The 23,621-nt window shown below is 45.7% G+C and overlaps 1 protein-coding gene and 1 pseudogene across 4 annotated transcripts in view; one reads left to right on the forward strand and one right to left on the reverse strand.

Moving 5' to 3' along the window:
* PLEKHA2 (pleckstrin homology domain containing A2) overlaps positions 1-23,621 on the reverse strand; it is an 80,877-nt gene that overhangs the window by 51,466 nt on the left and 5,790 nt on the right. For all 4 annotated transcript variants that reach the window (XM_039463380.2, XM_039463381.2, XM_039463379.2 and 1 more), the window contains exon 2: positions 12,088-12,251. In XM_039463380.2, coding sequence (XP_039319314.1) covers positions 12,088-12,228 — 141 coding nt within the window. In that variant the 5' untranslated portion in view covers positions 12,229-12,251. The remainder of the gene's footprint in view (positions 1-12,087; positions 12,252-23,621) is intronic.
* LOC120361553 (U4 spliceosomal RNA) lies at positions 14,331-14,460 on the forward strand (annotated as a pseudogene).

Consider the following 23,621-nt stretch of genomic DNA (forward strand, 5'->3'; position numbering starts at 1 on the left):
AACCATAGTTCAGCCACCAAAAGCCCAGGCCATCTAGACTCATAGCAAAGAACCTGCCTGCATAGGGGATATAGCTCAGGGTAGATGTTTGAATGCAGGAGAGGGGTGTGACAGGATTGGGAAGGAGGAGCCCAGCTGCCGCTGCCCCACATTCCAAAGCCCTCGCCCTGACACCGGCAACCAGAGCAGGGAGCCAAGCAATTCCCAGGCATCAGGTGACCTGTGCCGTGGCTCTACCCGCTGCTCTGGTGCCAAACACCTCTCCTCCCCTCTGCCCTGTAGGTCCACTTGCTGATGCTAAGGTGGGGACACAGGACATGCTAATAGCCACTCTCCCCACTCTCCAGTTCAAAGTGTGTATTTAATCTTTCCCTTCAGGACAAGTAGATTCTATATCATCCTCTGCTGCATGGGTTTAATGTTTTCATTCTGTTACTTGGATGTCAATTTCTTGTTGACAGACAACAAGAAATCAGCTTTAGACAGGATGAGGTTCGCTGTGTGTAAGTCTCTTGGCCGTCGCACCCCCCATTCCCTTTATTTCTGTCTTCCAACTCTGGTGACAGAGACTTAAAGACCAGGTCAGTGCCGGGCGCGGTGGCTCAAGCCTGTAATCCCAGCACTTTGGGAGGCCGAGGCGGGTGGATCACGAGGTCAAGAGATCGAGACCATCCTGTTCAACATGGTGAAACCCCATCTCTACTAAAAATACAAAAAAGTAGCTGGGCATGGTGGTGCATGCCTGTAATCCAAGCTACTCAGGAGGCTGAGGCAGGAGAATTGCCTGAACTCAGGAGGCGGAGGTTGCGGTGAGCCGAGATCGTGCCATTGCACTCCGGCCTGGGTAACAAGAGCAAAACTCCGTCTCAAAAAAAAAAAAAAAAAAAAAAAAAGACCAGGTCAGGCTGAGTGTGGTGGCTCATGCCTGTAATCCCAGCACTTTGGCTGAGGCAGGTGCATCACTTGAGGTCAGGAGTTCGAAATCAACCTGATCAACATGGTGAAACCTTGTCTCTACTAAGAATACAAAAATTAGCCGGGTGTGGTGGCATGCACCTGTAATCCCAGCTACTCGGGAGGCTGAGGCAGGAGAATCACTTAAACCTGGAAGGCGGAGGTTGCAGTGAGCCAAGATCTCACCATTGCACTCCAGCCTGGGTGACAGAGTGAGTGAGACTCCAGTTCAAAAAGAAAAAGAAAACCAAAACAACAACAACAAAAACAAAAACACCAGATCAGAGGCCTGGGCTTCAGATAATCTCCTAGATGAATTTGGGTCCCAACTCTGAGTGTGGGCCACCTAAGTGATTCTAAAGCTGCAAACCCAATAAGCCAACTCCATCAGCCCTTTCTTCAAACCAGCCTCAAACTCAATGTCATTTCTCCTCCCACTTCTCATCGGTTTTCCTCTCCCCTCCCCAATCTCTGTCAGTAATCCCACCTCCTTTCCCCAGTCAACCAGGTACTAAGCTTTCAAAGATTCTTCCCTCATGTGGCCTCTAAACCACCCCTCTCCTCTCCATTCCCAGCACCTCAGGCATATCAGGAAGCTCTGTGACAAATCCCCAGCTGTCATCTCCAGCTCCTGCTCACCCCACCTCCCCATCCATCTGAAGTCCTGGCCAGAACAAACTCTCTTAACAGATAACACCTGCAGCACTTTAGAGCTATCAAAGCATTTTCACATACATTATTTACTCTTCACAGCAACAATGTCACAGGTAGAGATCATTGATATCATTACCATATATTGCAGATGAGGACAGGAGGCTCAAAAATGGATGTTTCCTTAATGAATGTATTAATCATGTTGTCCTGTGCTCAACTGATAAAACTAATAAAACTGGGCCCTGAAGCAAAATCTACATGAACCCCTCTCCCAAACATGCAATAACCTCCTTTGCCTTAGAGACACAATTTAAATGGTAAGAAATTATTAAAATGACTTTTTTTTTTGAGACAGGGTCCCGTTGTGTAACTCAGGCTGGAGTATAGTGCCGTGATCACAGCTCACTGCAGCAGCCTCTAACTCCTGAGCTCAAGTGATCCTCCCACCTCGGCCTCCCAAGTACCTGGGACTACAGGCATATGTCACCATGATTGCCTGATTTTTTTATCTTATATATATATATATATTTTTTTGTAGAGATGGAGTCTTCCTATGTTGCCCAGGCAGTTTCAAATTCCTGGCCTCAGCTGATCCTCCCACCTCAGCCTGGTGTACCATTAGAGACATGAGCAGCATGTCTGGCCATAGCTTTGGTACATAACTAGATACATAAATATAAAAAGAGATGTATGTAATAAATATATTGAACAAATGTTGAAGGTTAAAATCTGACAACAACATATCACCAAAGAGAAGTTTTGAGAAAACTTAGAACAGTCATCGCTACAGTTTTGCAGTATTTAACCTCTGCTAAGTTTCATAGCTTCTATCTGTTGCTGCTTGGACTTTAATACTGAGTAGTGCTAACTCTTAACACAACTGTTTCAATGTGCTGCTTAGTTTTTAATTTTTTAAATTTAGACAAAGTGCATCCTGTTATAAAGACACGAATTGTTTTAAAAATACGATGGCTCGGGCCGGGCATGGTGGTGGCTCACGCCTGTATGGGAGGCCGAGGCGGGTGGATCACGAGGTCAAGAGATCAAGACCATCCTGGTCAACATGGTGAAACCCCGTCTCTACTAAAAATCCAAAAAATTAGCTGGGCGTGGTGGCGCGTGCCTGTAATCCCAGCTACTCAGGAGGCTGAGGCAGGAGAATTGCCTGAACCCAGGAGGCGGAGGTTGCGGTGAGCCGAGATTGCGCTATTGCACTCCAGCCTGGGTAACAAGAGCGAAACTCCGTCTCAAAAATAAAAATAAAAATAAAAATACGATGGCTACAGAAAACACATAAAGCAAAATTGCACTTTTTTTATTTTACATTAAGCTCTCAAAAAGCCCACATATAATTTTAATTCTAAACATGTTTTGAGCAGGCCTGGTCAAATCCAGCAGTGACCTGTGATTGCGCCCCTGCACTCCAGTCTCGGAAACAGAGTGCGACATTGTTTCTAAAAAAAAATTTTTTTAAGTACTTTTTAATAATAATTTTACCCGGCCGGGCGTGGTGGCTCACGCCTGTAATCCAAATACTTTGGAGGCCAAGGGGGGTGGATCACCTGAGGTTGGGAGTTCAAGACCAGCCTGACCAACATGGTGAAACCCCGTCTTATTAAAAAATAAATAAATATAATAATAATAATAATTGTACCCTTAGCAAAATTTGCATTTGGTAAAAGTACAGATCTGTCACTTAAAATCTTCTTTTGAGATTTTTTTTTTACCCATAGGATTCTGAGTTCTTACTCTAACACACAATAGACAAAAGCACATCAGCAATTCTACTGACTTCTGGAAATCACGTGTCCACATGGATAGTTAAAATACCAATTACACAAAATCCCATGAATTTGAGACACTTTGCCCAAACAATTACTGAAGATCTGAAAGTTATCATGATCTTAGGAAATAGCCTCATAGGCAGAGATCATCTCCAGATAGACACAAGAAAACTCTTAAGACTGGCTGTCCAGGGGACTGAAGTGGGAGGGAGAAATTTATCACCAACTCTGCTTTCCTGCATTTGAAATTTTTATTTTTTACTAAGCTTATTTAGAGCATATTTTAAAATTGTTTTATTCTGGGTCATGGTCACTCACTGCCAATGCCTCAAGTTGGTTTTTTTCTTTTTTGACAGGGTCTCACTCCATTGCCCAGGCTGGAGTGCAGTGGCATAATCATGGCTCAAAGCCTTGACCTGACCTCCCAGTTTCAAGCAATCCTCCCACCTCAGCCTCCTGAGTAGCTGGGACTACAGGTGCACACCACCACTCCTGGCTATTTTTTGTAGAGACAGCATCTCACTATGTTTCCAATTTTTTATTTTTTTATTTTTATTACCCAATTTCTTATTTTTTTATTTTTATTTTTTGAGACAGAGTCTTGCTCTGTCTCCTAGGCTGGAGTGCAGTGGCTTGATCTGGGCTCACTGCAACCTCCGCCCTCCTAGGTTCAAGCGATTCCCCTGCCTCAACCTCCCGAGTAGCTGGGAGTACAGGCAGGCACCACCACATCCAACTAATTTTTTTTGTATGTTAGTACAGATGGGGCTTCACCATGTCAGCTAGGAGGGTCTTGATCTCCTGACCTCGTGATCTGCCCACTTTGGCCTTCCAAAGTGCTAGGATTACAGGCGTGAGCCACCACGCCCGCTACTGCCCAATTTTTAAAGAACGTTATTTCCTGGTTCCTGGCATTCTGACAGGTTGAAGCATACGATGCAAAAATTATTCGTGGCTTTCAGTCAAAATTTGCTTAGGAAAGTTTCACATTAAAAAAAAACAACAACAAAATGCCAATTTTCACCTAGCCTTTAAGACAACAGTATTGTCCATTATACATTATGTGTTATTATAATGTCCTCCCATACTTTTTTATGCTTTCTACTAAAATGCACCGAATATCTATCTTGTTACCAACACTGCTAATGCTCTTCACCCCATCAATGGAAAGAACTGCTTCCAGTTTATTTTTAAAAAATAAAATAAAAGCAAAGGGCTTTCATTGGCATCCCAGTGTTACCAAGAGCCATGCTATTGTTTTGGTTATTTGATAATCCATGAGTCATGCCATGGCCTTTTGAAAGTAAAAGCATCTCCGTATTTTTTGGAGAAAGAGGGGAAAAAAAAAAAAGACACATTTGACAGAGTAAATTTGACAAGACCAGCAATCTAGTGGACTATTGTTTTCACCTATCTGTTGACACTGTGTAGGGCCATAGAATTTGGTCTTGCAATTACTTAGTCAGGACATAAGCAATACTCTGCAAATGAAACATAGTTACCCTGCAGATTGCTGTACTAGAGTAGAGCGGCCCTAAGGCCCTAAGAAATTTCATCTCCTCTATCATGACAGAAACCAATGTGAAATTAAAATGCAAGCACTAGTGCTGTAATATTGTAGTAACATCTTAAGGAAAATCCAGCCAGCATTTGTTTCTGTTCAAGAATTACTTGATTGCATGCAAGATGAGTAAGTCCTAGATGGGGGAGACTGGCTGTATTACATCATGTCTATAGTTAACAATATGCTATCGTGCATTTAAAAATTTGTTAAATGGGGGCCGGGCACGGTGGCTTACGCCTGTAATCCCTGCACTTCGGGAGGCCGAGGCAGGGGGATCACTTGAGGTCAGGAATTCGAGACCAGCTTGGCCAACATGGTGAAATCTTGTCTCTACTAAAAATACAAAAAAATTAGCTGGGCGTGGTGGTGGGCGCCTGTAATTCCAGCAACTCAAGAGCCTGAGGCAGGAGAATCACTTGAACCTGGGAGGCAGAAGTCATAGTGAGCTGAGTTCGAGCCACTGCACTCCAGACTGGATAACAAGAGTGAAACTCCATCTCAAAAAAAAAAACAACAACAAAAAGCCGTTAAAAGTGTAGATCTCATGTTGAATGTCCTTACTATCATTTTTAAAATTATGTTTGCTTGATATTGTCAACATATTGATTTTTAAATGCATTAAGCCAAATCAGTGTCCATCATCAATAATACTGAGACTTTCCACTTATAGAGTCCTTTTCAGCCAATGAGTTTTTGTTCTGTATCACTTTAGAGTCACCACTACCTGTATGAGAAGCCTTGATTCATTACTTAACCACCCTGATTCTAAATTCTGCCAGACATTTAAGGCTGTGCCTGGCCCATGCTGTGTTCTGATCCCTGACACGCCCCTACTGTACGCCCATCTAGCAGACATTGCCACTGGCCTCCCAAATTCCCTCCATTTCGTTTTGCCATTTGGCTGTGCCTTCCAGGGCCTGCTTCAGAGAACTGCCTCTGGGCTGTCGGAAGCCATTCTGCCACATGTGCAGAGCTGGAGCCAGGACTGCCCGATGCAGGCACAAGAGAGCCCAGCTCCCTGAGACACGGCTGAGGCATGACTCACCCCAGAGCTCCTGCAGGCCTACGGTGAAAGGAGACTTGCTCAGATTTCCACCTGAGCTCACACCCTTGTCTGGCCTCCTTCCTTTCCTGTCCTCCTTCCCCAGAAATCTTTACAGTCCCCACGGGAACGTTTCCTTAGCAAAGAACTTGCCGACAGATCTTGTCTGAGCACCTGACACCTCATCTTAGGGTTTTCTTCTGGGGACTCTGACCTTAAATGCTCCTCCAACCAGGCGAGCTCACTCCCCTTCCTTTACCCCACAATGACTGTTGTTTCCCACACTTAGAATGCCCTCCTCCACCTCTTCAGCTCTGCTTGGGTCAGGGTGGGTATAACAATCAAATGACATTTTGTAAGTGAAAACTAGGCCAGGCACGGTGGCTCAGGCCTGTAACTCAGCACTTTGGAGGCTAAGGTGGGTGGCTCGCCTGAGGTCAGGAGTTCGAGACCAGCCTGGCCAACATGATGACACCCCCGCCTCTAATAAACACAAAAATTAGCCAGGCATGGTGGCACGCACCTGTAATTCCAGCTACTCAGGAGGCTGAGGCAAGAGAATTGCTTGAACCCAGGAGGTGGAGGTTGCAGTGAGCTGAGATCACACCACTACACTCCAGCCTGGGTGACAGAGTAAGACTCTGTCTCAAAAAAAATAAACAAACAAAAAATAAAAAGCAAAGTAAGTGAAAACCCACAAAATGCTCTGCAAATGTGAATAATGTATAGCAAAAATGAACCTCACACATCCTTCAACATCTGGATCTAGTGACACCTCCTCTATGAAAGGGGACCCCCAGCTCTCCCCACCCCATTTGTATTTAATTGTCTATTTCCCCAAAAACAGTATAAACTCTATGAAGGCAAAGACTGTCTTGTTCACTGATGTAGCCACAGTATCTAGATAAGCATTTGGCACACTGAACAAATTTAGTAAATATGTTAATAGTGCTATTGAACTCCAGGATCTCCTGTTCTCAGGAAATCAAGGGATAAAAGGCAGGTCAAGGATCACCTAGAGAATCGGCGAGGTGGCTCACGCCTGCAATCCCAGCACTTTGGGAGGCTGAGGCGGTCGGATCATTTGAGGTCAGAAGCTGCAGATCAGCCTGACCAACATGGTGAAACCACATCTCTACCAAAACACAAAAATTAGCCGGGTGTGGTGGGGGAAGAATCACCTAGAGTGCCCACACTCCACGGGATCAATGACTTGCCTAAGATGTGAATCAACTGATTGGCAGAGCCAAGATTGCAACCTTTATCTCCTATCTCCCCAGCCTGAGAACTTTCCCTATGAGATTCTACCTCCAAGCCTTACATCATTCCCTTCTGGGTGGCGGCAAAGGAAAAGGGCAACCCCTTCTCTTTCATCCCAAATACTGGCATCCAGGCATTGACACTAGCACTTAATAATATGCTACCCTGTTATAATGATACGCCAGGATTATTAGCACCATGGTTTTCTGTGTGTGTTTTCCTCTCCCCAACGAAGCCTGAAGCGTCCTGGTGGCAAAGGCCTCATTTTCCACGTCACCTATAGGACCTTGCACAGGGCTGAGCACAGATGTCAGTAGGGAAGAGAGGCAGACAAAGGGAGGCTGCACACCCAAGTCGGATGGCCCTGGCTCCAGCTCTGCGTTTACCACCTGCGTGACCAGGAGCAAAGAGGGACAGCAGACCCTGGGCCCCGGGATTATCGAGAGGTTCAAAGCATTTCATACCATGGCTGGTACATGACAACCACTTAGTAAATATAAGCTGCAATTAGTAATAACAGAAGAAGCAGCAGCAGCAGCAGATTTAGGCTCAGTGAACACCAGCTACACACAAAGATGGGAGACCTGGGTCCAAAAATCTTCTGCTTATTACTGCCTATTAAACAACTAAGAAAACATTATCAGGGGTCTCCTTTTTCCTATCAAATAAAGATGTTCAACGACCACACACAGTTCTCAATGCCTCTCTTCGTAAGAATGGATCAAAATCCCCAGACCAAAATCCCCAGGATGCCTCTCTCTAGAGAGCTTCCACTCCATTTTGGCCCTATCCCCAGTCCCAGGAAAGCAATGTTGGGTGCTCCACATTCCCTAAGGACCTGACTTCTAACCACTTCCTTCCCTTGCTCTCTTTAGTTCATTCATTCATTCAATGAACACATATTTATTAAATGCAGGACACTATGATCAAAACCTAAGCCACTCAAGTGCCCTACCTTCTAGGACCTCCCAGCCCCAAGAGTCCTCAGGTTTCTCTTTCTTAATCAGAAACTACCTTTGCAGGCTCTCCGTTCTCCCAAGCCACCCTTAGATGCCTGTCTCATTATCAGCAATAATAGCAGGGGCACTAGAGTTAGACTGCCAGGGTTAGAATCTCAGCTGTGCTACTTTCTTATCACGTAACCACAGGCAAATTCTTCCCCTGCCAGCCTCACCTACCTCATCTTCAGAATGAGGGCAATAATACCTACCAATTAGACTTGTTGTCAGAATGAAATAAAAACCCAACGAAGTGTGCTTGGCACATAGTAATAAATGCTCACTAACACCATTTTATAACTTACCTGAAATACCCACGTTTAAACCTGGAGTGGCTACTTGGCCATTCACACGGCAAAGAACTAACCCAACCACAGAAGAAGTAAAACGTCCTGAACTATTTCTGTATCATAGCAAGACTCTCGTTTTTCCAGAACATGCCAAGCCAGGTAAGCTCTACTGCTTCCTGGGAAAACGTAGCGAGTCCCCTTCAATGGGTTACTAGTGAGTTCTACCTGGTAATTCAAATTTGAATAAGCTTCTACCACAAAACACTCTGAGATCTCAGCTGGCAGGAAAGAGTAAGGGCCTGACCTGGGCTGGGGGAACCTGCTACAGAGGGTGACCCCAGAGAGTCTAGAAGGCAGCCCGAGGCACAGCATCCAGGCTTAGCGCACACAGGTTCTGGTCCCCAGTGACAATCAAATCAGAGCGAGGGGAATCCTGACAACTGTCAATATTCAAGTTCCAAGACGGTGCCACTGTGGTCCTGGGTGATTTGCCACTGACAGCACAAGTCTCAGTCTGTGACCCATGGTATGAAGACAGGTCCAACTCTCCAGAGAGGCAGCTGGCAACAGCCAGATAGGATTCCCCAAGCAAGTCAATTTGGGTGAAGCATAACCCTAGTGGGAAAGCATGACATGAAGCAGGTAAATCAGTACAAAAATCCATTCGAATGACTTGCGCTCAGATGGCAGCTGAGGGGGAGGAAATACACAAAGAAGGCGAATGAAGAGGGAATTCGAAGACCCGTAAGTTACCCAGGGCTCATCTCTGGTGTGCCCAAAGCCAAGTCTACTGGCAACAAAGACTTAACTCCGGCCAAAGCAGGAACATCACTTGAAACCAGGAGTTGGAGACCAGCCTGGTCAACATAGTAAGACTCCCCCAACCCCGAATCTCTACAAAAATAAAAATAATTAGCCCAGTGTGGTGGCACACACCTGTAGTCCCAGCTACATGGGAGGCTGAGGTGGGAGGATCCCTTGAGCCCAGGAGTTTGAGGCTATAGTGAGCTATGACTGCATCACTGCAATCGCAATCCAGACTGGGCAACTGAGTAAGACCCCAAATTAAAAAAAAAAAAAAAAAAAGGCTGGGTATGGTGGCTCAAGCCTGTAATCCCAGCACTTTGGGAGGCCAAAGCAGGCAGATCACTTGAGGTTGGGTGTTCAAGACCAGCCTGGCCAACACGGTAAAACCCCATCTCTACTAAAAATAACAAAAATTAGCTGGGCACGATGGTACATGCTAGTAATCCCAGTTATTCAGGAGGCTAAGGCAGGAGAATCACTTGAATCCAGGAAGCAGAAGTCGCAGTGGGCCGAGATCATTCCACTGCACTCCAGCCTGGGTGACAGAGTGAGACTCTGTCTCAAAAACAAGGGGAAAGAAAAGAGCAAAGGAAGGGAAAATGACATCACAGGGCCTGAAGGCAAACTAGCCCATGACATGACAAATAGCAGCATTCCAGGCTGAGCTGAGGGTGTCACAGTGTGCCTAGAAAGGGTTCATTCTGAATACTCAGCACTTCAAATGAAAATAAGCAACAGGTTTATCAGGGCTGCAGAGTGAAACACGGGCTCAGTTATACTTAGGGGTAATCTTTCCTGGAGAAGGCAATTAGCAGCAGCTGACTTTCTGAGTATGCTTTCCGCATCTATACTGTTTTTCTCAAATGCCCAAGGCCACTGGATGATTAGTCCCTGGACAGTGACCTAGAAATTCACATAACTCGTTTTCCACAACACATCTTAAAGCACAACTCCATCCCCGAGACATCCAGAATTTCCTCTTCCCAAACCTCAGAACCAAAGCCAAATCCCAGACCTCACACCCTTCGACATCCCAGCACAGCCACAACCTATGACCTTGCTGTTCAGAGGCCATGCCAGTGTTTGCAGGCTCATTCCACCAAATTGTTCAAGGGCCGGGGAGGGAAAGAGCTAGCAGCACTCAGAGCCAGAATAAGAAAAGCCTTGAGATCCCAAATCAGGGTGAAGCAACTTGTTCCCAGAGCAGAGATGACTCCAGGGACTCCCAGACATAGCAATCAAAGGTAGGTGGCCCCCATCTTTGTGCCTGACCTCTGCAAGATGCTCAGCAAGTCACCTAATTCTGGCCCCATCCTTGACTACATCCAGTGCATGTCAGACGCTCCCTTCTCATGTGCACCATGAGGAAACAAAACTGGGTGACCTCCAAGGTCACCTCCAATCCAGGATTCTAGGACTTCCTGAGTCAGGAGACCAGAGAAGTCCAATGTGCGTCCGGCTGAGGGAAGCAGGTCACATTCTCTGCTGGGGAGGGGCCCCCAGACTAGAAGAGCAGGAGCAGCCACTGGCCACAGCCCTAGAGAGAAGTGACAGGAAACAAGCCATGCCTTGGAGCCTGGATGCAGGACTTGGCTCTCACACGCAGATCCTGGCTGGCCTCCACGCGAGAGAGCAGACACCAGATGCCAGGGTCAGGAGAGTGTCCTTCTCTCCAAGCTAAGATCTGAGATGGTTTTCTGTGTGTGCGTGGTGTGTATGGTACATGTGTGTATGTGTTTGTGCCTATGGTATGTGTCTGTGTGTGTGCGTGTATGTGTCTGTGTGTACATGGGGTATATGCACATGTGGTGTGTGTGGGTGTGTGTGTGTACGGGAGTGTGTGTGTATGGTGTGTGTGTGTGTCTCTGTGTGTGTTGTGTGTGTGTATGGATTGTGTGTGTATGTGGGTGTGGTGTGTGTGTATGGAGGGCATGTGTGTGTGCATGGTGTGTCTGGTGTGTGTATGGTTGTGATGTATGTGTATAGCGTGTATATATGTGCGTCCTTGTATATGTATGTGTATATATGTGTGTATGGTGTGTGTCAGATGTGGTATGTGTACGTGGTGTATGCATGTGTGTGTTTGTATAGTGTGTATGTGGTATGTGCATGTGTGTATGTGTGATGTCTGGTATGTGTGGTGTGTGTATATGAGATGCATGTGTATGAGGTGTGTGTGTCTGTGTGGTATGTGTGTATGGGGTGTGTGTGTGGTGTATGTGTGCATGAATGTTCGTGTGTGTGTGTGTGTGTGTGTCTGTGTGGTATGTGTGTATGGGGTGTGTGTGGTGTATGTGTGCATGAATGTTCATGTGTGTGTCTGTGTGGTATGTGTGTATGGGGGGTGTGTGGTGTATGTGTGCATGAATGTTCATGTATGTGTGCATCTGTGTGGTATGTGTGTATGGGGTATGTGTGTTGTGAATGTACACATGAATGTTCGTGTGTGTGTGTGTGTGTGTGTGTGTGTGTGTGTGTGTCTGTGTGTGTTGTGGAGTTGACCCCTCCCTGCTGATCCTCAGGTTGTGTTACTCATGAGTCCAGGCCTTCCAGATACTGCACTGGATGTAGTCAAGGATGTGGTCAGAATTAGGTGACTTGCTGAGCATCTTGTGGAGGTCAGGCACAAAGGTGGGGGCCCCCTACCTTTGACTGCTAACCCCGTGTACATTCCTCCGGTGCAGTGATGGGCACCCAGTCACCCTATCCCTTCCCACTGACCCGAGAATCTTACCTGGGGGTTGTCCATGTACCAGAGGAGGCAGTTGGCCTGGGTGTCCAGAATGAAGTACCTCCGCAGAAACTTGCCGCTGTTCTCATGCTCCTCGATGTCCAGAAACCCACAGATTCGGTTCTGCCGATCCACATAAGGCATTCCTGGGCTCTACTCACATCACCCTGCGCGCAGGAGGGAGGTGCTGATGAGAACGAAGATGAAGCAGCTCTGCCTCAGGACCTGTGGGAATCTTTCCCAGAAGCTGGGCTGAGACTCTCTCACCAGCTTCCTTCCGTGGGGCACCAAATGTTCCACCACAAACCCTGGAAACCACTCTCAATATTAAGCACCCATAAACATGCATTCACACGTATTCCACGCACTTTTCCGAGGCTCTATGTGCCCAGGATAGCATTGGGCACTTTACATCCATAGAGGAGATAAGCCCAAACTTTAGATCAGCAGCCTGCATTCAAATTCCAGTTCTGGACACTTGTTAATTGCATGACCACCAATTATTTAACCTTCATGTGCCTCAGCTTCTGCATCTGTAAAACAGGGTTAATAATAGTACACCTCGGGCCGGGCATGGTGGCTCACGCCTGTAATCCTAACACCTCAGGACACCAAGGTAGGCAAATTGCCTGAGCTCAGGAGTTCAAGACTAGCCTGGGCAACATGGTAAAACCCCTTCTCTACTAAAATAGAAAAAATAAGCTGGGCATGGCAGTGGTGTGCGCCTGTTGTCCCAGTTACTCGGGAGGCTGAGGCAGGAGAATTGCTTGAACCCAGAAGACAAAGGTTGCAGTGAGTTGCACCACTGCACTCCAGCCTGGGTGATAGAGCGAGACTCCACCTCCACCCCTGCCCCCAAAAAAAGTACACCTCATAAGGCTTGGGCTGAGAATTACGTGGTATGCATATAGTAAGTACTTCCTCAAAAGCAGTTATTATCATTGCTCTGCACAAAACCTTGTGAAGTGGCTCACAACTCAATTTTATACACGGAAGAAACCACTTCAGAAAGGATGTAAGCTCCAGTTCAAACATCTGGATAAAATTCTGCCAGGCTCTTGAACAATATCCCACAAGCGCAGGCAACCAAAGCAAACATGGACAGGTAGGATCACTTCAAGTTAAAAAGCTTTTGCACAGCAAAGGAGACAATCAACAAAGTGAAGAGGAAACCCAGAGAATGAGAGAAAATCTGCAAATTACCCATCCGACAGGGGATTATCAACCAGAACATATAAAGCGCTCAAACAACTCTATAGGAAAATAATCGAGTAATCTAACTTAAAAACAGACAAAAGATGTGAATAGACATTTCTCAAGAAAAACACATACAAATGGCAAACAGGCATATGAAAAGGCGCTTGACATCACTGATCATCAGAGAAATGCAAATCAAAACTACAGTCAGATATCACCTCACCCCAGTTACAATGGCTTTTATCCAAAAGACAGGCAACAACAAATGCTGGTGAGGATATGGAGAAAAGGGAACCTTTGTACACTGTTGGTGGGAAGACAAATTAATACAACCACTATGGAGAACAGTTTGGAGCTTCCTCAAGAAACTAAAAATAGATCTACCATACGATCCAGCAATCCCACTGCTGGGTATATACCCAAAGAAATGAAATCAGTCTATCGAAGAGGCGTATCTGCACTCCTATGTCTGTTGCAGCTCTGTTCTCAATAGCCAAGATTTGCAAGCACCGTAAGTGGCCATTGGCAGATAAATAGATAAAGAAAATGTGGCTTATATATACAATGAAGTACTATTCAGCCATAAGAAAGAATAAGATCCTGTCACTTGTAGCAACATGGATGGAACTGGGGATCATTATGTTAAGTGTGAAAGAAGCCAGCCACCGAAAGACAAACATCTCATGTTCTCACTCATTAGTGGGATCCAAAAATCAAATCAATTGAACTCATGGAGATAGTAGAAGGATGGCTACCAAAGGCTGGGAAGGGTAGTGGGCTGGGGAGAAGGTGGAGATGGTTAATGGCTACAAAAAAATAGTTTGAAAGAATGAATAAGACCTACTATTTGATAGTACAACAGAATAACTATAGTCAATAATAATTTAATTGTACATTTTAAAATAACTAAAAGAGACTGGACATGGTGGCTGATGCCTGTAATCCCAGCACTTTGGGAGCCCGAGGCGGGTGGATCACTTGAGGTCAGGGGTTCGAGACCAGCCTGGGCAACAAGGTGCAACTCCGTCCCTATTAAAAATAAAAAAAATAGCTTTGCGCAGTGGCAGTACTGTAGCCAATGAGGTTTATCTGAGGCACAATTATTGCTAATTGAAAAAATATATATATTTTTTATATATATATGCCCAGCATATATATGTATAGTAAAATATATATATTATATATATATACAAATATATGCACATATATATTTGTGTATATCTATAGACATATGTGTGTGTGTGTGTGTGTGTGTATATATATATATATATATATATATATATATATATATAATTAGCTGGGCATAGTGGCACATGCTTGTAATCCCAGCTGCTCTGGAGGCTGAGATAAGAGAATCTCTTGAACCCAGGAGGCAAATGTTGCAGTGAACCAAGATCACGCCATTGCACTCCAGCCTGGGCAACAAGAGCGAAAGTCTGTCTCAATAAAATAAAATAAAAACTAAAAGAGTATAACTGGACAGTTTGTATTACAAAGGATAAACGCTTGAGGGATGAATACCCCATCTTCCATGAAGTGACTGTCACATGCTGAAAGCCTGTATCAAAACATCTCATGTACCCCATAAATATAGACACTTATTATTGTACCCACAAAAATTAAACATAAAAAAGTTTTTTGAAAATTCTGCCAGGAATTAAGTCACAAAGGACAGCCTCTGCAGCTCCCTGAAGATACTAAGAGATTAAAAGGCAAGAGGTTTCTGGATCCTTGAGGTAGGGTCACAGTCCTGGCCCAGCAACTCTTATGTCACTTAGCTGTCACTGTTGTGGGCTGAATTATGTCCTCTCAAAATTCCTATGTGGAAGTCCTAACCCCCAGGCCCTCAGATGACTGATGACTCCAACAGAGCAAAGTTCATGGTGGCCAAATAGCTCCAGTCCACGGAGGCCCTCTGTCCACAGCCACACAAACTTGTGAGATGGCCGGCTCAGGCCATCCCCTGCAACAGGACACTGGGTCAGCAGGTGAGGTACAGAGACCCGACAGCCCTGGTCCTGCAGGCCCAGAGGGAGACACCTTCCTGCAGGGTGATACCAGGCAGATTCAGATCAGGCCAATTCTAAGTAAGGATGGCAACTGGTGGTGTGGCGATTGGTGGCAATTGGTAGTGGTCTCTCAAATCCCCACAAGGCACGGTGCTGAGAAGCAGCCCCTAGGAACAAATGTCCCCCGAACACGCACATGGATACCAGTGAGCCGTGAATCCCTTGATCCAGGTGAGGTCAGGGGGACAGAAGACAAAGACATCAGGGAGACATGTCTAGGGATTCCACAGCCACTCACTGCGAAAGGATAAAGGACAAAGAGCAAGGCAGGGGAGAAACAGGGCAGAGGTGAAACAGCACAGCTACGGAAGAAGTCAGAGGAGCTACCGTAAAAGAGGTGGTGAGAAGGATCAGCAGTGGGCAGAGGTTTGGGAAACACGGCAAGAAGGACGTCTTGCCGCACAGCAGAGCCCGGGGGAGGCACACCCCTGCCCGAAGCAGCATCCTTCCATATAGCACCTGTGGACAGACCCAGTGCCTCCTCTAACAACGCTTCCATCCCAGCTCCAATTTCACCATGGAACAAGTTTGAGTTCAGAAACAGGAGACAGGCAGGCACAAGCAAGAATGAGGAACAGACACCACGGGAGGAACGTGAAGTCTTGCAGCAGACACTGGGTCAAAGGCAGCAAGGGAAGAGGTCTGGCACTGGCTGGGGCAGGGGGAGCATATCCTGGAGAGAAGCCACAGCTCCCCGGGGTGATGGGGAAACAGGAGTCCTGCCAGAAGGGCTGGGTCTGCCTTCTGGGAGGGTACAGAGCTACCTGTTCAGAATGATCCCCAGCCCCCCAAGAAAACCAAGCAAACCCCCTTGATGCCCAATCAGTCACGGAGACAGAATTTGCAGGGGCTGCAAGAACTATCACTACTCCTGAGGCATCAGATGAAATACACAAGCTGCCGTGGAAGAGCAAAGCTGTCTCTGAGCCCAGTCGGTAAGCACCGTGTCTAACTTAACACCGGCTTTCAAATTTCTCCTTTTAGCCTGCAGGATCCGTCATACCTGTCTTTTTCTTTTTCTTTTTTTTTCTTTTTGAGATGGAGTCTCGCTCTGTTGCCCAGACTGGAGTGCAGTGGCACGATCTGGGCTCAGTGCAACCTCCGCCTCCCCAGGTTCAAGTGATTGTCCTGCCTCAGTGTCCTGGGTAGCTAGGATTACAGGTGCATGCCACCATGCCCAGCTAATTTTTGTATTTTTAGTAGAGATGGGTTTTGTCATGTTGGCCAAGCTGGTCTCGAACTCCTGACTTCAGGTGATCCACCCACATCAGCCTCCAAAATTGTTGGGGTTACAGGCATGAGCCACTGCCTCTGGTCATGCCTGTCTTTTTCCGAAGTCAGAGGCTAAAGAAGGCACTCTTTCTACAATCTTCCCAAAGTCCAATTTTGTTTCAGAGGCCTCAAGGTGGGAGAGGGCTCTCACGGAACCACAGGAAAGATAAGCATTCAGGTTACAACATCTCCTGACTGCGGATCTATCCCTAAAAAAAAGCAGCTGCTCGGATGTCCTGAGAAGTAGCTGAGTCACAGAGCTCATCAAGAATGTGGGAGGCAGAGGGAAGGACTGGCTGCAAGAGAACGGAGCATGCAGGAGAACAGAGCATCACACAGAAATGTAGCTCTAACTGGCTGACCCACGCAGCAGCAGCACACTCAGATGCTGCTCACAACGTGAACCACGGGTCCTGAACCCTCATCCTCTGACAGTTCGTTCTGATCCCATTTGTACATCCCTTGTCTCAACAGCTGCTAAGATTGGGTCCACAGAGCTGCCCCAGGCCCCCGATCCCCTGTCCTCGCCTCTTCAGCCATGTCACCATCATCTTCCACATCTTCCCTGGCTCTTTCTCTTCTTCACAGAGGCTGTGTGGAAATCAACCGTGCCAGCTCATCCCTAGCTTCTACTATTATAGCAATGACCCAGTGAGGGGAGAAAGGGCAGTTTTAGTAGTAATTGTACTTAGACAGGGAACCACTTGGTGCACATATATATGCTGTCACCCCCAAGTCCCCTGCCAAGACCAAGGCAAAGCTTCCAAATGTCTTTTCTGGCCTGGTGCGGTGGCTCACACCTGTAATCTCAGCACTTTGGGAGGCCAAGGCAGGCAGATCATGAGGTCAGGAGATTGAGACCATCTTGGCCAACATGGTGAAACCCCAGCTCTACTAAAAACATAAAAATTAACCGGGCGTGGTGGTGCATGCCTCTAATCCCAGCTCCTCGGGAGGCTGAGGCAGGAGAATCACTTGAACCAGGGAATCTGAGGTTGTGGTGAGCAGAAATCACGTCACTGCATTCCAGCCTGGCGACAGAGTGAGACTCCATTAAAAAAAAAAAAAGTCTTTTTTAACTCTCAAACACTCTGACAGTTACATAGATTTTTTTGTTTTTGTTTTTTGTTTTTGAGATGGAGTTTTGCTCTTGTCACTCAGCCTCCCAAGTAGCTGGTATTACAGGCATGCACCACTACATCCAGCTAATTTTTGTATTTTTAGTAGAGACAGTTGCACCATGTTGGCCAGGCGGGTCTCCAATTCCTGACCTCCGGTGATCCACCCGCCCTGGCCTCCCAAAGTGCTGGGATTACAGGCATGAGCCACCGTGCCTGGCCAAAATCACTTATCTTAAATTTCATTTTTTGTTTTTATTTTTTAGAGACCAGATCACACTCTGTTGCCCAGGCTGGAATGTAGTGTTGTAACTGCAGCTCACCGCAGCCTCCATCTCCTGGGTTCAAGCAATCCTCCTGCCTCAGCCTCCCCAGTAGCTGGGACTACAGGTGCACACCACCATGAAGGCCTAATTTTTTAATTCTTCATAGAGAAGGGGATCTTGCTATATTGCCCAGGCTGGTTTTTTGTTTTTTGTTTTTTTGTTTTTTTGAGACGGAGTTTCGCTCTTGTTACCCAGGCTGGAGTGCAATGGCACGATCTCGGCTCACCGCAACCTCCGCCTCCTGGGTTCAGGCAACTCTCCTGCCTCAGCCTCCTAAGTAGCTGGGATTACAGGCACGTGCCACCATGGCCAGCTAGTTTTTTGTATTTTTAGTAGAGACGGGGTTTCACCATGTTGACCAGGATGGTCTCGATCTCTCGACCTCGTGATCCACCCGCCTCGGCCTCCCAAAGTGCTGGGATTACAGGCTTAAGCCACCGTGCCTGGCGCCCAGGCTGTTTTCAAACTGTTGGGCCCAGGCAATCCTCCTGCCCCATGTCTCCCAAAGTACTGGGATTACAGGCATGAACCACCACACCCAGCTTTACATTTCATTTTGTCCTGAGTTCCCTAGTGTGAAAATACTGGGCAGAGGGTGACCTAGGGTGGTTTATCCCAAGAGTTTCCCAGGAAAGCCTGTGGGTACCCTGACAATACCCGGCCCTCATGTCCTGGTACAACATGGAAAGCATTCATGCTGGGGCCAGGTGCAGTGACTCACACCTGTAATCCCAACACTTTGGGAGGCAGAGGCAGGTGGATCACTTGAATTCAGGAGTTCGAGACCAGCCTGGCTAACATGGTGAAACCCCATTTCTACTAAAAATACAAAAATTCGCCAGGCATGGTGGGGCACACCTGTAATCCCAGCTACTTGGGAGGCTGAGGCAGGAGAATTGCTTGAACCCGGGAGGTGGAGGTTGCAGTGAGCTGAGATCATGTCACTGCACTCCAGCCCTCACGCCTGTAATCCCAGCACCTTAGGAGGCCAAGGCGGGCGGATCATCTGAGGTCGGGAGATCGAGACCATCCTGGCCAACATCGTGAAACCTCATTTCTAAAAATAAATAAATAAGAAAGAAAGAAAAAAAGAAAGAAAGTGTTCATGCTGGGTTAGAGCTCTAGATACCCCTCTCTCTAGATGGTCCTTTCACCTTTGCTCTCATACCATAATGAAACTATCTGGCAAGTAGCTTCCCGGCCTTCACAACACACAGCTAACAAAGCACACAGGATATCTATAAGAGAAGGGGCCTCTATCCAACCTACTCAGCTCCCTATCTTCCCTAGCCAAACCTCCCTCTTGTTTTCTGGGTTTAGTGCAAAACTCATATAATATAACAATGCTGGAATTATCTTAACAATCACTCCAGCCAGCAATTTTCACATTTGCACGCTATTTCATGTCCCTATCCACATAATTGGCCTTTTTAAAACTGAAGATGATGTCATGAGCATTTTCCAAGTTGCTACATAGTCTTTAGAATCATTGTTTCTAGTGGTTGCACAACATTAATGGACTGGTTTTACTATAATTTACATACCATTTCTCTCTGATTAAACTGGAGGCTGTATCCAATTTTTCACTATTATAAATAATGCTAAAATGTATATGTTCATGCGTTGTCTCTTCTTTTACATGGAAAGAGAATAAATTCCAAGTAATAATACAATGAGATCCCAGGCTATAGTCTTTTACAATTCTTGAGTCCTTTTACAAAATTGCTTTCTAAAAATGTTTTATCTATGTTGCAACCAGCAATATATAGTTACCATCACTATAATCTTACATATATTGAATGTTCTCAGTATTTTAAACTATTACTAGTTTCAAATACATAATGATGTCTAGTGAGGTTGCACATTTTTTAAATGTTTGTTTCCTATTTCATCTACTTTCCTGGATGTCATTAAAAGCAAATCAAGGCCGGGCGCGGTGGCTCAAGCCTGTAATCCCAGCACTTTGGGAGGCCGAGGCGGGTGGATCACGAGGTCAAGAGATCGAGACCATCCTGGTCAACATGGTGAAACCCCGTCCCTACTAAAAATACTAAAAATTAGCTGGGCATGGTGGCGGGTGCCTGTAATCCCAGCTACTCAGGAGGCTGAGGCAGGAGAATTGCCCGAACCCAGGAGGCGGAGGTTGCGGTGAGCCGAGATCGCGCCATTGCACTCCAGCCTGGGCAACAAGAGCGAAACTCCGTCTCAAAAAAAAAAAAAAAAAAAAAAAAAAAAAAAAAAAGCAAATCAAGAGTATTTGTGTACAGAATTCCTCTTTCTGTCTCCTTCCCTGTCCTTCTCTCTCTCACTCACTCACAAACACACACCAAACCAAACCAAGACATAGCCTCATATAATTCCAATAACTAAAAAATCTATTTCAGGCCAGGCGTGGTGGCTCATGCCAGTAATCCCAGAACTTTGGGAGGCCAAAGTGAGCAGATTACTTGAGACCAGGAGTTCAAGACCAGACTGGGCAACATGGCAAAATCTCATCTGTACCAAAAATACAAAAATTAGCCAGGCATGGTAATGCATGCCTGTGGACACAGCTACTCAGGAGGCTGAGTTGGGAGGATCACTTGAGCCCTGGAATTGGAGGCTGCAGTGAGCCGAGATCACACCATGGCACTTCAGCCTGGGTGACAGAGTAAGACCCCGTCTCAAAAAAAAAAAAAAAAAGTAATTTAATAAAAAGAAAAACAAAGTAGGAAGTTTCATATGATCCAGATTTCTAAATAGAGTATAAGTTCTTAAGTATATACTACAAATGAAAGCAAGTATTAATAATAAAAGTGAAACTTGGCCACGCATAGTGGCTCACACCTGTAATCCAAGCACTTAGGAGGCCAAGGCGGGTGGATCACCTGAGGTCGGGAGTTCAAGACCAGCCTGACCAACATGGTGAAACCCCATATTTAAAAAATAAAAATTTTTAAAAAGTGAAACTTGGGGAAAGAAAGTGAGTTTGCACAGAGTTACCCATTCATCAGTGGCAGAAAGTAGGTTAAATGGCAATTAAACTGAGAGATTCCTGGCCAACACCTGCCAGTTGACTAGAAGCAGCTCGTGAGAAGGAAGAGTCAAGGCTGCCTGCCAGAGAATGAAATGGGGTAGGGGAGCACTGGGAGGTATCTCTGCCCGAAATAGCTCTCTACTGCCCATTTCCATGCCTTAGGTTCCACCAGTGGAGATTCGAGCCAAGAATAAAATTGCCCCAAGGAACTGAGGCAATGGATAACTTTGTCAGGCTCATAATATACAAGAGACAGCTGAGACCCAGACCCTGAGAAAATAGTACATCGCCCAGATGGGACGGAGAGGCACTAAAGGGGCTGGGAGGGAAAGATCGCTGCTGAAAACAGATGTTGTCTACTTGAAAAATGTTCTAGGATTCTTATACACCCAGGACAGGAGTATGAACCTTTCTGGAAAGCGATTTAGTTATTTATATGTAACAAGAAAAAAATGTTCATACCCTTTGACCTAGTAATTCTACTTCTAGGATTCCATCCAAGTCAATCAGCAAAGATGCAAAGAAAGATTAAAGTAAAAAGATGGCAAATGCAATAGAATTTATAGTAAGAAACAACTGGAACTGCCCAGAATATCATAATGGTTAGAAAATAATTAAATAAACAACAGGACATGCTCGCAAGGAAATACTACACAATGATTCAAAAACTGTTTTCAGGTAATTTTTAATGAATGAGGAGAAAACGCACCATATCATAAGTTTTTTTAAAGAAATAAAATGATGCATAATATGCTCTCAATCATCCAAATATTATTCTTATATTCCTATATATGGGCTGTTTTAAAACTAGATGTACAGTCACCAAAATAGTAAGTTATTATCTATGGGCTATGAGTGGAATTTCATTTACTTGTACATATTTTTCCAAATCTTCTACAGGGAGCATGTGTTACTTTATTTAGCAGGAAGGAAAGCTATTTAATTCCACACAGGCTCCCACCCAAGTGTATAAGTTTTGAATCTGAGAATAAATTTCTCAATTCTCCAGAGTCCACAAACAAACAAGGCTTTGCCTAAATTATAGCTCTCTTGGAACTTTTTGGTGTTTTAAAGACCAAAACCTAATAAATAAACATTTCACATCTCACAATTATCCAAGAGCCAGACACCCACCAGCCCAGAGGGCTTTAGCTCCCTCCAAGCTATTTGGGTTTCTTGCTTGGTACGGCAACATCCTCTGAACGCCTCTCCTTTCTCACGCGGGTTTGGCCCTTGCTCTCTGGCCTTAGGAAGAGCCCAGGTCCTCCGGCCGACAGCATACTCAGCCCCACAGCGATGCTGCTATTCCTCTATTCCAGCAACACAAAGTGCTCTGGGAAAAGGAAATGGGGACCCCCGACAAGAGCCTCCAGTGGAGTTTTCCTTCTTGAAACCTGGGAGATAGAATTGACATTTGAAAATTAGCGCCAGGTGAGGCGGTGTGCACCTGCAGTCCCGGCTAAGGCAGGAGAATTGCTTGAGTTTAGGAGGAGGAGGTTGCAGTGAGCCGAGATCTCACACCATTGTACTCCAGCCTGGGTGACAGGAGTGAAACCCTGTCTCAAAAACACATTAATTAATTAATTAATTAATTAAGAGGCTGGCTGGATGAGTGAAAAGATGAATAAACTGAATTTTTTTGGAGATGGGGTCTCACTCTGTTGCCCAGTCTGGAATACAGTGGCACCATGATGGTTCACTGCAGCCTCCACATCCTAGGCTCATGAGAGCCTCCAACCTCAGCCTCCCAAGTGGCTGGGACTACAGGTGTGTACCACCATATCTGGCTAATTTTTTTATTTTTTGTATGTTGCCCAGGCTGGTCTCAAACTCCTAGGCTCAAGTGATCCTCTGGTCTCAGCCTCCCAAAGTGCTGAGATTATAGGCATGAGCCACTGTGCCCAGCCAGATGGATTTATTTTAAAGAAAACTATAAAGCTATTAAGTTATGAGAGCTGTGGTTTGCTGAATAGCCATCTTGATTTTGAAGACGGCTAACATAATTGGAGACAGAAGAAGGAACAGCGGGCAATATGGGAGACTCATCTGCCTGACTACTCCCACACTTTTGAGATAAATAATAACAGGAAGTGAGAACAGAGATAAAGCCTTAAATGGTATTGGCCCAAGTACAAAAGAATCTACTACAACCTCAGTTCAAAAATTTTAAAAATTACTCATTTTTAAAATTCAGAGATGTTTCACATTATTCTGTGTTGGCAGGACAAGGAATTTCTGGGATTTTGCTCGAGAAAATATTCAAAAGGTGCTTTTTGGCAAGGAGTGGGGTGTGTGGTACATACATCTTCGGTTCCCTTACTCCTCCCAGGGCAGAAGCTGGGAGCAACAGTGTCAGTAGTGAGCGAGAGGTCCTACCAAGCAGAAATGGCTAAACTGGGTAACCGGAGAAAGTTTTTCAGGAAATAACATCAGAGATCCCAGATAGGACTCGATGAAATACAGCAGACAGGAACTGAGGTATAGAGATATGAAGCAGTCACTCACCTATTTGCCAGAATAGATATGGACTACATCAGTG

Source organism: Saimiri boliviensis, chromosome 13 (genome assembly GCF_048565385.1).
Source record: "Saimiri boliviensis isolate mSaiBol1 chromosome 13, mSaiBol1.pri, whole genome shotgun sequence".
Taxonomy (NCBI): domain Eukaryota; kingdom Metazoa; phylum Chordata; class Mammalia; order Primates; family Cebidae; genus Saimiri; species Saimiri boliviensis.